General features: G+C 39.1%; 2 protein-coding genes across 2 annotated transcripts; one reads left to right on the plus strand and one right to left on the minus strand.

Moving 5' to 3' along the window:
* Positions 1-9,477: 9,477 nt before the first annotated feature.
* On the plus strand, positions 9,478-9,882 carry LOC122004275 (basic leucine zipper 4-like). The gene has a single exon (XM_042559188.1). The coding sequence runs from the start codon at positions 9,478-9,480 to the stop codon at positions 9,880-9,882; it is 405 nt and encodes a 134-aa protein (XP_042415122.1).
* A 40-nt stretch (positions 9,883-9,922) lies between these two features.
* Positions 9,923-10,906, minus strand: LOC122003665 (CASP-like protein 1B1). The gene is made up of 3 exons (XM_042558744.1): positions 10,602-10,906; positions 10,416-10,527; positions 9,923-10,342 (listed from the first exon to the last, which is right to left on the minus strand). Exons 1-3 carry the CDS (start codon positions 10,826-10,828, stop codon positions 10,106-10,108), a joined length of 576 nt encoding a protein of 191 aa, XP_042414678.1. The 5' UTR covers positions 10,829-10,906; the 3' UTR covers positions 9,923-10,105.
* Positions 10,907-12,631: the final 1,725 nt, after the last annotated feature.

Genomic DNA, 12,631 nt, shown 5'->3' on the forward strand with positions numbered 1-12,631 from the left:
ATGGCCGAAACATGTACATCAAGGCATCATCATATCTATGGCCGAAATCTATATATCAAGCATCAACAAATCCATGGCCGAAACATGTCTATAAGGTATAGTATGAACATAACATAATCATACCTTATCATGGCATATCATAATCAAGAGCATAACATGAAACATAGCATAATCATAAGGTGTATGCAATATGATTTTGGAAAACATGTATCCGAAAAACATGTGTATGTCTCATGATCTTTAAAACCATTTTCTTTTACATATATACATACTTGAAAGTAATCTCAACATAAGGGGGATCCCGGCTATGTACCACTTATATATTGCGCGCAACCTTGTAGGTCCAAGGTAGCAAGTCTTGAACCCTACGAGGCAAACATACTAGGCCCTTAGTCCTAGGGGCACTTAGGAGCCCATCCCTAACGAGGTCCTTAGTCCCCGGAGCGCTTATGGAGCCCACCCTTGGTACAAGCCACTCACAAATAAAGTAAAGTACATGTCATACATATCATGTATCATAAAAGCATGCATCACTTAGGCACACATCATATCATAAAAGTATGCATCACTTAGGCATACATCATGTCATAAAAGTATGCATCACTTAGGCATACATCACTTCATAAAAGTATGCATCACTTAGGCATACATTACAGCATCAAATCATGCATTTTTAACCACATATCATAACATAAAGCATGCATTCTTTTAAACACTTAGCATATCATCAAGGCATGCATATATTAACCACATATCACATTTTAAAGCATGCACATTTTTAAGCACTTAACATATCATCAAGCATGCATATATTAACCACATATCACATTTTAAAGCATGCACATTTTTAAGCACTTAACATATCATCAAGGCATGCATTTTTAACCACATATCATATCATAAAACATGCATGTCTCTAAGCACGTATCATATCATAAAAGCATGCATATTTCTTAAGCACATATCATATCATGAAAGCATGCATATCTCATATCATAAGTCATAAATCACAAGCATACATATTAAGCATAAAGGTGTATCTTGTGAATATCCTATCATAGGAAACATGGTATCATATTTATCTTGGTTGTAAGCTTCCTAAACCCTTGTGGCCGAAACCCTTTAGAGCTCAATTTAGGTTAAACACAACATCCAAGCATGTGGCACCTAAATTATCATCATAACATTTTTCATAAGAAGCATTATAACCATGATTAACTTAATTTCTAAGTTCCTCAAGTCCCTAATTTCATATGGCCGAAACCTTAAGGTGTGAAACAAGGTTCCATATGACATAAAAGCATGGACAACTTTAAGTCATATTTATAACATTTTTTACCAAGGAACAAGGTAAACACATTTGACACATTTGAATTAGTTCCTAAGTTCTTTAAGCCCTTAACATATGTCATGGCTGAAATTTAACAAGTTCTCATTAGGGCTACAAACAAGCATACAAGCATGTGAACTTGGACTAACATTATGTATAAATTCATACAAGGCATCATACAATAGTTATGGCCGAAACATACCCTAGCATCATTTTAGGTCATAAAACAACATATAGCAATTGAACCTTGGCTTTCTACTTATCATATTTCATGTAGAGTGACTTGAGCATATTTAATTTAAGTCCTAGGGTTTCTAGGGCATCTATTCCTTCATGACCGAAACATTCAAGGGTTCATTTAGGCCATGGAAAAATCATACAAGCATGTGAAACAATCAACACATTATCCTATTTTCATAAGAAGTTCTTTTAACACATTTGGTTTCATTTCTAAGGCCCCTAGGTCTTTTTAACCCTACTTGGCCGAAACTCACAGAATATAAACTTGTTTCAAATAGCCTAAAAGCATGAGAATTTATACAAGTTTCATAGCATGTATAAGGACAAGCATAATGAGTATACGTATGAATTGTGTCTTAGGCTTTCTAGGTTTCTTTTTCTCTTTTTCTTTTATTTTCTTCTCATGGCAGAAACCTACCATTCTTTAGCTAGGTTCTTAAGTGGCCTAAAGTATGAAAAACCTAAGTAAATTTCATGGCAAAAGTTACTAAAAAAACATATATATACAAATTGGTTCATGAATAAGCTAGGACCCCTTGTGGTCATACATATTATATGTCATGCAACTAATTTTTCTACACCCTAATTAAGCATGAGGGCATTAAACAACTTTCATATCTAAATAGTACAGAGGTCTTGAGCATATTAAAATTTTGTTTAAGCTTTTCTAAGCTATCCATCTCATCATGGCCGAAAAACCCTAAGAAGGAGTTCATAAAATTCTAGCAATATTCAAGCATACAAATCCTTTAAGATCTTTGTATTCTATCACATGAGCATGGTTATTTAAATTTAAAGGTCTTCCTAAACCTAAACCATTTCTTGGCCGAAACATATAAGAGGTTTTCTTTTAGATTCAAATATCTTTTAAGCAAGAAAACTAATACAAGATCCTTAATATTTCATAGGGAGAATCTTGTACTAATTTGGTAAAACAATAATTTCCCTAGCCTCCTTAAAATAGTTTTGGCCGAAATTCTAGGGTTAAGTACCCCACTGATCAAGTATCATATAGGTATAAAAACATGAAGAAAAACCCTTCTACATAGCATAGAAAATCTATCATGAAATGAAGACTAGTTTTAAACATCACTAGATTTTGAAAGCTCTTCTTGGCCGAATTTTCTTAAACTTGTTTCTAGGTTTTAAAAATCTTCATAAAATCCGAAAAGAACATAAAAGCCTTGTACCACAGGTGAGGGGAAGCTTACATCCTTTTCGCTTGTGGATCTAAGGTATGGTGAAGAAGAAGTAGTCTCTTCTTCTAGTTCCTTTCCCTTGATTCCCTTGCTAAGTCCTCCTTGTATCTTAGGTTTTCTTAGGGAAAAATTTGGCTTTGGGGCTGAAGATGGAGGAGAGGGGACTGTGGTGTTCTCGGTGAGGGAGAGGATGAATGAGAGAAAATGAGAGAAAAATAGTTTTCTCTTTTCTTGCTCCCTTTTATGTTAAGGGGGAAGAGGTAGCAAACTTAGTTTTTGCTTTCCTTCTCCCTTAGCCCTTTTTCCTATTTTATTTTTATTTTTATTTGTTTATTTATCCTCATCATTCATGGTGAAATAAGGGGAAATGAATCCCCTTAATCCCTCTTTAAACATTTCGGCAAAATCAAAGAGGAAGAGGGAGAGGAAGGGAGGAAGGCAAGTTGCCTTTCTCTTGCTCTTTTCTTATTTTCTTTTGGTTAGCTTTTACTCTTACCTTTATCATAAGTTTCCCTCCTTTGCTATCAATATCTTCTCTCTATCCCAATTGGTTTCTACTAATTAATTCTATGAATTATCATATAAGAGGTTCAAGGTTCAATCCTTGACCTCTCCCTATTTTTATTTCTTTTTATTTCCTTTTTGGTTCAACTCACTTCCTATTATTTTCTAAGGCAAAATCCCACATTCATATATTTATCCTACAAGCTTAGTGGGTATTACACCATTGTTAGTGATCGAGTTGGATGGTTCATAGACAAATTTTTAACCAAATTGTTCGAGCTAATGGGGGTAAACTTAAACTTTTCTATTTTATTTCCTTTTTGGTTCAACTCACTTCCTATTATTTTCTAAGGCAAAATCCCACATTCATATATTTATCCTACAAGCTTAGTGGGTATTACACCATTGTTAGTGATCGAGTTGGATGGTTCATAGACAAATTTTTAACCAAATTGTTCGAGCTAATGGGGGTAAACTTAAACTTTTCTATCAGTGTGCATTTTTAAACCAATGGGTAGATAGAGTGGAGCAATGAATTGCTATAAATTTGTCTCAAATATTATGTGAGTGCCTCATAGTGAGACTAGCCATGTCGGCTAGACATAACTCAGTTCTTGAAGGATCATTGAGGTTGAGAGAGGGAGGGTGAATCTCGTCACTTTAAATTTGTTCTTTACTTTTGTTAAAAACAGAGTACGTAGCGGATTAAAAAGATAAGCAAAAAAGACAAGGTCATTTTTTACTTGGTTCAAAATCTTTGACGACTCATACTCTAAGGTTCGCGATTGTCGATCACTTTCATTGGACAATCTATTAAATGACAGAGAAATAATATAGATGTGAATATAAAGTGCAAGTAATTAAATACACTGACAATAGATGAGTGTAAAAATAAGTTGCAAGCTGTGGGACACTTCACGACGTCGTAGTAGTCTAAGCTTGCACTAGCACAGAAGAAACGTAGTAGTAAATTAGAAGATCAAAAGTTATTTCTAGCTTGTAGCTCGAGGGCTTCTTTTATAGATTTTGCTCTATTGACTGAAAAAATATTCCTTCGACTAACCGATCCGTCAACTAAACCTTCTATCTATCAACAAAACCACAGCTCCTTCCTTATTTGCTGAGATCCGATCTATTTGATCCTATAAATCTCGTCATTCCATTGACTAATCAACTATGTTTCTTCAACTAAACAACTTTTTACCTTTTCTGTTATGATTTGAATCTCCATTAAATCTGGAAATAAGCTGGTCTATCAACAAAACTGAATGTTCCCTTTTGCATCCTGATCAAATCTCACCGCTCTGATCTTTCTTTGATCTATTGATTAAATAGCCTTGTTTCATCGACAGAACACCAATTTCTGAAAAACAGTATTAGTAACATAAATAATAATTAACCTATAAAACAAAATTAGAACATAAATCTACAAAGCAAGATTAGTGTTAATATTGTGTGCATGAATGAGACAGTAATGATTGTTGGAACCCCAAGGTGTTTTGATGTGATCAAACAAGTTAAGTTAGGTCATATTTTGTGTAACCCTTGTGTCTAAATGTGCAGGAGCTTAGGACCACAGGAAGTCGAGCGGAAGATGCAACTAGCGAGAAGGACGACACGGAGAGAGAGCCGACGGACTCGGTGCGTCTGAGGGACGAGGTGACCGCTGAAGAGTACACCGATGGACGAGAAGAACGTAGGCGACGCTCGAGGGACGAGAAACCGGGAAGGAAGGCTGCTCGAGGAGAAGGTCAGAAGTTGGGTTCGGGTGAGCCATATTCCGGATGGCTGAGATCATCCAAGCTAGCGAAGTTGGAGCGGAAGACCCGGACCGAGGTGAGCAGCACCGAAGCAGAAGGCCCGGACCAGAAAGTCAATTGGGTTGACTTAGTGGTTCGGGCGACCGAATCCATTCGGGGCGCCCGGAGTCGGCTTTTTGAGCAGGATCACGTCAATCGCGATCTGAACATTAGGGGATAAAGTTTTATCCCCCCAGGACACCCGAAACCCCTTCGGGGCGCCCCGACCAAGGCTATAAATATAGCCTTGGTCCAGAAGCTTTTCATCGAACACAATCAACTCACTTGTAATCTATTTCTCTGTGCTTTGCTTTTCTTCTGTGCTGTTAACGTTGTAAGAGACTACTCCGCCCAAAGGAGATCTTCATATAGTACGCCCAATTTTCCTTGGATTAGTAATTTTCTGATTGCAAACCAAGTAACTTCTCTGTGTTCATTTTCTTTATTAGTCTTTGTCTTTTTAATTACAAGTGTTCTGTACTTAGCTGAAAATCCGAGAAAGGCCAAATTTATTTTTTCAGGGTAATTCACCCCCTCCCCTCTTGCTGGCCTCCAAAGGGACCAACAATGACTATCTTGATCTCAACTTAGAAACCTCCGTCAGGTTCTTCAGTTAGATCAGTACGTAAGGTTTATCCCTATTATGATACGACCTCACTTCACTATCTTCAGTAGTTTACCTCAACTTATCTGTCAAACATTGGGTCCTCTAGACCTATTAGACTTTCTCTGCTCAGTGTCTGTCACCTAATCCACTAAGACTTTTTCTGCAATACTAAATTAACACAATAGCAAATAGTGTTGATAAAACAATATGTAGATTTACCAAAATCCATTGGTCTGGTCAACCTCTCAATCACACATGCTTGGAGTTCACTCCTCCATGACTTTTCACTACCTAGGGACCTCCCCCTAGGTACCTGAGGTTATTTTCCTTAAGGTTTCATTCCATGGCTTCACTCATTAAGACTTCATCACCTAGCTTCACTCACTAGGACTTTTACCACCTACCTTCACTCATTAGGGCTTTTACTTGGAGTTCACTCCTCCAAAACCTAGGGTTACCCCCTAGGATTTTCCTCTTGCCAAACATCAAGTCATCTTAACCTGCTTGGACTTGTTAGTCACTCGATAGACTACTCACCACTTGCCAGTCATCTGGTCAACCTTAACCTAACTAAAATTTTCAATTAACTATGTCAACCTTGATCAAGCTCCATTAAATATATTGTCAAACAAACATCAAAACCCTTGAGATCAATTATACCAACTGTTCTCATACAATCTATAGCTTAGCAAGGCCACATACCAACAACTGCTCACCTCTAGGGCTATTGTTGCTAGTTATATTGGTCCAACTTCAGCTGCCTACAAGTTTGTCAAGTCCCGAAAGAAATATATATATCTAGTCATAACTTTCTTTTGCTAAGTGATCTTGTCTGAAAATCGTGGAGACGGCTAATTGAGGATGTGGCTTCTGTGTTGACTGGATGTAGACTCCGCTCCACTTTATAACACAAGAAACATCAGTGCCAAGCCAGGGAAGGGGTCCCCTACGTTGGCCCTCCGACACTCAAGTTAGTCACCGGAATAGTAGAAGAAAGTGGAGCAATAGTGAGCGCAAGCGTGAATAGTGAATAACGCGTACCTTCGTCGATCCATGGACCTCCCTTTATATAGTACCCTAGCAGGCGAGGTGCACGCTCCTCGAGGTATGAGCACATTTTTCGATTTATCCTATGAAATGACCTGTCAGGAAAGTGTCTTTGACATCATACCTTAACATGACATGTAAATTTCTAACAAAATAGTAGAAGCTTTCGTCATACGATTCACCTGTTAACCATGCCTCATTGTTGACGGTATTATCTCCCAAAGGGATATCAAAGGATATGAGAGGGTCCCACTGTTTAGCCGAGTGGGGGAGTCGCTCGGCCAGGGATCCCCGCTCGGTCGACCTCTGATGCTTCCCTACAATGACTCAGCTCGGTGGATTGTTTTCGCTCGATCGAACTGACACTCCGTTCGTTGTCACATTCCTCTGCTCCGTGATGAGCACTCGATGAACTTGGATGTACGAGTGTTTTTCTTGGACTATCCCTTTGCCGATTAGCCACTACAGTAGAGCTCTGCTCGACCCCCTTTTGGTGGACCTGTTAGTTCTCTGGCGTTGACTTCCTTAACTTTGACCTCCACATTGACTTGATTGTTTTCGCCCGACTGGACTGATGCTCCGGTCGTCACCACGTTCATCTGCTCTGTGATGAGCGCTCGATGAACTTGGATGTACAGGTGTTCTGTTTGGACCAGTCTTTTGCCGATCGACCACTATAGTAGAGCTCCACTCGACCTCCTTTTAGTGGGCCTGTTGGTTCTCTGGCGTTGACCTCCTTGACCTTGACCTCTACGTTGACTGTTGTCTCCATCCTTTGGTTGTCTCCATCCTTTGACCCACACTTGGTGAGCCCCCTTTATCACCGCATCCCAGGTATTTAGATCTTATAACCACACTAATCTTGCGATATACTATTCGGCCCCACATTCCATCCATCAAATAAATTCAAGAAGCACGTGGCTCCTAACGTGATGTCGCAACTTCACTAGTAGTTTAATTGTCGTAAGTGTGCCATGTGTGAGAATTGAAGCTTGATTACTTGGAAAATGTATCCGGCCTCTTGCCACTACACCAAGCCCTAAATATATAGTCATAACTTGCTTGCACAAGAAGTGGGTAGATCAGAAGATTTTGAGAACAAATGTCTAGTGCCAAGTGGGGGAACTAAGAGTGCGTTTGGTTTGTACGTTTTCCTTTTTTATTTTTTGAAAAGCGTATGTTTCTGAAAAATGATGTTTAGTTTGCATTTTCCATGTCCGTTTTCTAAAAATATAGATAGCATTTTTTGGAAAAATAGAAAATGACGAAAAATCATTTTTTATTTTCTAGAAAACGCGCGTTTTCCAGAAAATGAAAATGGAACATGCGTAAACCAAACACACCCTAAGTAATTGTGAAGCTATATTTGGTGTTATGCAAGCTTAAGAGCCACAAGGATTTATGATGTGGTATAAGGAACTTTTGTTTAGTTGGCATCAGACTATCTAGCTTACACCAATTAATCCTAGGATGATTAACATTCATCTATTAATTCATCAAAATTAGGATTAAATCCTTAGATATTTAAAAAATTGAGAAGACTCTCTACTGCTATCGCTGTACCATTATCGGGGGCATATAAGGAACCCTTTCAAATCATAAAAAGAGTAGATAAGGTTACCCATAAATTGGAGCTTCCATCCAGGCTCAAGGTCTACTCAGTATTCCATTTAAGCATATTGAAGTCATATCACTAAGATCCCAAGGATCCTATCCGAGGAGATCAACATAGAGGACCACTTAGTGTGAAAGGATTTTATGAGAAATAATTAGACAAACATTTATATCGAAGCTTGAACATTTGATACAAGTGTGGGGAATAGCCTAACTGTGAGATTAATTGAGGTATTATGATAGTTTTAGGATCATATTGATCACTTCCACGAGGAAGGCACGACGAGGGAGGCATCACTATATTAGGTAGGAAAAAATGTTACAGCTCCCAAATGCACCCAAGCACAAAAGGCTCAAGTCACCCGAGCACTCGTACTAAAATACACGAACTATACTACATATGTATTTTCAAAGAGCCCTCTGTACTACAAATAGGAATGTTCATCCTCATTTGTACTCATTCAAATATAAATTTTTATCCTGTTTTGCATCTTTATATCTTGATCTTAGAGTGATCGACTGACGTAGGCATAAAAAAGAGTTCTTTAATCCCACGGTGGCCAGCTAAAGTCTGTGCCCATGATACACGCACTCATTTAGGCTCCCACAGCTGCTCCAGTGGCTTCGACTTAACGTGACGGATATGGTTGGCAAGATCTGACAGAGATGCGACTGTGCATGGCATCTACTTTGAGCAAAAAGCATGCAAATTAAAGGATTGTCGATCTTTTTGTCACTGGCAAACGAAAGATTAACAAGAAAAAGATAAGATGATCATGGATATCATGCACGATCATACGTCAGTCTAAATCTAATAGAAACTGTCAACTGCTTTTTGCCGCGGCAGTCCACCGGGTCAACGACGTCCACGTAGAATCTAGTCGAATCCAAACGCCACCGTTTCCTTCGTCGTTAAGCCAACGCCTCATCGGGACCTCGTCACGTCATCTCCATACTTTTTCCCATGCGGTCCATCCATCCGCCGTCCACTTCTCGAGCCGACGTGCCTGATCGACTCCCGCACACAGAATGGATTGGCCCTCCTCTCAGCCGACGTCGCGTGTATAAATAAGGTGGCTCGCCTCCTCCTTACTTCCCTTTCCTCCCACTTCTTCTTCGCCCGTCTAATTGCGCACCATGCTGCTCCTCGACCCCTCTTGGTTCGACTCCCTCGGCCCGGTTTGCTCTCCTTCCGAATCGACCGGACCGCGGTCCCCGGACGAGCAGCGCATGCTCCGCCGCAAGATCTCCAACCGCGAGTCCGCCCGCCGCTGCCGCGTGCGCAAGCGCCGCCGCTTCGAGGAGCTCCGGACGGAGTCGGACCAACTCATGTCTCTGAACCGCGACCTCGCGAACCGAGCCGGGTCCATGTCCCACCGCTGCCTGCTATTCCGACACGAGAACCGCCGGCTCCGGCTGGAGTCCGCCTCCCTCGGCCGGAGGCTCTCCGAGCTCCGCCAGCTCATCCTCCTCCGACGCGTGTTGACGGCGGCGCGCGGTGGTTTGATTCACGAACAAGCCCTGGCGTCACTGATGACGTGAAATTATTAATGGATTAGATTCGCTTGGTATAATTACGAGATTTGGTTAACTCTCTGTTCATTAATACATTCAAATAATTAATCAGCGAAAAACTCCCGACTAAAATTTCATAAACTCGAAGATTATCTGAACGGATAAATTCTCAAGTCGGTAAAATGCTCACACAGCAGACAAACACAACGCACAAGCACATGCACATAAACATTCCTTCTGTGGCGAGCAACTAATTGTTGTTGCTTGTCACATTCTTGCACGTCAAGCCTACGACGGATAAAGCGTTCATGAGCAGGAGCAGGACAGCTCCAATGAAGGCAGCAACCAGAGCCACCCCTCCACGAATACAAAAGGCCTCGAATCTGTCGCAGATGGGATTCCATCGCGCATACTTGTTCCCATTCTTCCCCAACTCCGCCATGGATGCTGCAGCTGCTGCCCCAGTCACCACCAAAGCAAACACCACCTGCTCAAGCACTGCAACAGTTCAGCGAAAAAAACTCTCCGTCGTCATCCTACGACGGGAGGAGGCCACTTACCATGTCCAACAGATGCACTAAAACTTGACGTCCTCTGTTCTTCAAGCATGGCCGGAGCAGCATCGCCAGTAGGTTATACAGGCTCGCTATGGCATTGGCAAGCACGAAGTATCTGTGACGAAGCCAAATGTCAAAATGCTAAATCGTAATGGATCTCAAATATCGACGCTAGAGAAGGAAGCTTACACAAAGGCAGGTGTTTGCTGAAATGCCGCAGTGAAGGACTGGAGAATGGGGTTGGTCCCTACCACGGCCACTGTGACTGTTTTTGTCTCCTTGTTGAATGCCATGAGCCCTGCAGCCGTGGAGGTGGCCACAAGAGCTGCCAACCTTAGTGAAACGAGTAACAGGGTTACCGTTTGATGCCACGGCCTGCTCTCTGTCTCAGTTTGCTTCCCGTTCTCGTCTGCCATTGCTGGAGAGGAAGAATCTGTGCTTGTTACTACTAAGAAGAGATTAAGTGAAGGATGAGATGCGAATTAAGCGGACAGAAACGGGGCGTTAAATAGATGAAGTTGCTTGGGTGAAGTAAACAAAGTTAAGTGTTGTTAACACGCTTGATTAAAACAGAGCAGCAGAGCAGTTTAGGGTTTCTTATGGGTTTAAGTAGCTTCCTTGCCTCTACATTTTCTTACCAAACCTCCTTGTGCGTGTAAACTTGCAAACCAACTGTGATGATTGTTCTTGATTAATTAACAGTCAAGCTATCTGTTTTTCTGTGTATTCTGTTGCATGCATAAACATTCAGCAACTGTTCTGCAATCTCACCAAAGTTTTCAATCAAAAACATGGCATCTTGCAGATGTCTGTTGATGTAAAAGGAAGGGAAACTCTTCCAATTCACCGAAGTCTCAGTTTGCATTGACAAGTAGCTGCCGAGCATTTATTCATGATAGATCTCAGAACTAAGACAAACAAAATTAATCCAATATAAATAAATTTCCGTTTTTTATTTAACACAGTAGATGTTTGAAGGTACCATAATTTTTAAATTATTAACTCATGTGTCCACTTTCCGTTTTATTCTTGTCTTTCAATTAATTCGACTGAAAAAATAATTAGTCCATTGATTTTTTTCCTATTAAATTAATTTATTTTATCTTAAAAATTTATCAATTGATTTCGATTAAAATAAAATGATGGACCTAAACACTTCATAATAATATAAAATCAATTTCTATATTTTCATCTAATCTTTTACATTGTAAAAAATACTATCAAACATCAATTTAACTTAATATATTTAAGGTGGTGATTTTTTAACATTCATGTTTAAAAAATCTTTGTTTTCAATATATTATGTCAAATTAATATTTGACAACATTTTAATAATCAGGAGAAGTAAACGAACATATAAGAACTGGTTTCATATATGAGGTCTCTAGATCCATGAGTCGATTTTGGCAGAAATTAGCTGATGGACCTAGAGACCTCGAAATGACATGAAATCAGTTCCTATATGTTCATCTAGTTCTCCTTATTATAAAAATACTATCAAATATCAATTTGACACAATATATTGAGATTAGTGATTTTTTTTTAAAATTAGGGTCGAATAAACTTAAATAAAAAAAATATAGGTTAATTTAGCCAAAATCGGTTGATGGACCTAGAGAGCTCAAAATGAAGTGAAACCATATCTATGAGTTCTTCTAGTTCTTATGATTATATTCATGCCCTCAAATATCAATTTGATCGAATATATTGAGATCAATAATTTTTTAAACATAAATTAATTTTTTGACGCATTCATGTTTAAAAAATCATTGCTCCCAATATATTCCGTTAAATTGATGTTTGATGGTATTTTTACAATTAGGAGAACTAAAAGAACACATAGAAACTGGTTTCATGTCATTTCGAGGTCTCTAGGTCCATCAACCGATTTCAGCCGAAATTGACTGATGGACATAGAGATCTCAAAATGACATGAAACTAGTTCATATATGTTCATTTAGTTATTCTGATTGTAAAAATATTATCAAACATCAATTTAATTAAACATATTGAGAGGATTGATTTTTTAAACCCGAATTAATTTTTTAGATACATTTATATTTAAAAAATCATTGCTCTCAATATATTCGATCAAAGTGATGTTTGATAGTATTTTTACAATCAAGAGAACTAGAAGAATATATAAGAACTAATTTCATGTTCGAGATATCTAGGTCTATCAACCAATTTTGATTGAAATCGGTTGATAAAATTTTCAA

The sequence above is a fragment of the Zingiber officinale genome, chromosome 7B (assembly GCF_018446385.1).
Source record: "Zingiber officinale cultivar Zhangliang chromosome 7B, Zo_v1.1, whole genome shotgun sequence".
Classification (NCBI taxonomy): Eukaryota; Viridiplantae; Streptophyta; class Magnoliopsida; order Zingiberales; family Zingiberaceae; genus Zingiber; species Zingiber officinale.

What these genes read in the sequence shown, in the direction of transcription:
- LOC122004275 (XM_042559188.1), top strand. Translation starts at nt 9,478, where the DNA reads ATGCTGCTCCTCGACCCCTCTTGGTTCGACTCCCTCGGCCCGGTTTGC.
- LOC122003665 (XM_042558744.1), bottom strand. Translation starts at nt 10,828, where the DNA reads ATGGCAGACGAGAACGGGAAGCAAACTGAGACAGAGAGCAGGCCGTGG. An exon ending in CAGCAAACACCTGCCTTTGT is followed by an intron (nt 10,528 to 10,601) that starts GTAAGCTTCCTT and finishes GCTTCGTCACAG; the next exon opens with ATACTTCGTGCTTGCCAATG. An exon ending in TAGTGCATCTGTTGGACATG is followed by an intron (nt 10,343 to 10,415) that starts GTAAGTGGCCTC and finishes GTGCTTGAGCAG; the next exon opens with GTGGTGTTTGCTTTGGTGGT.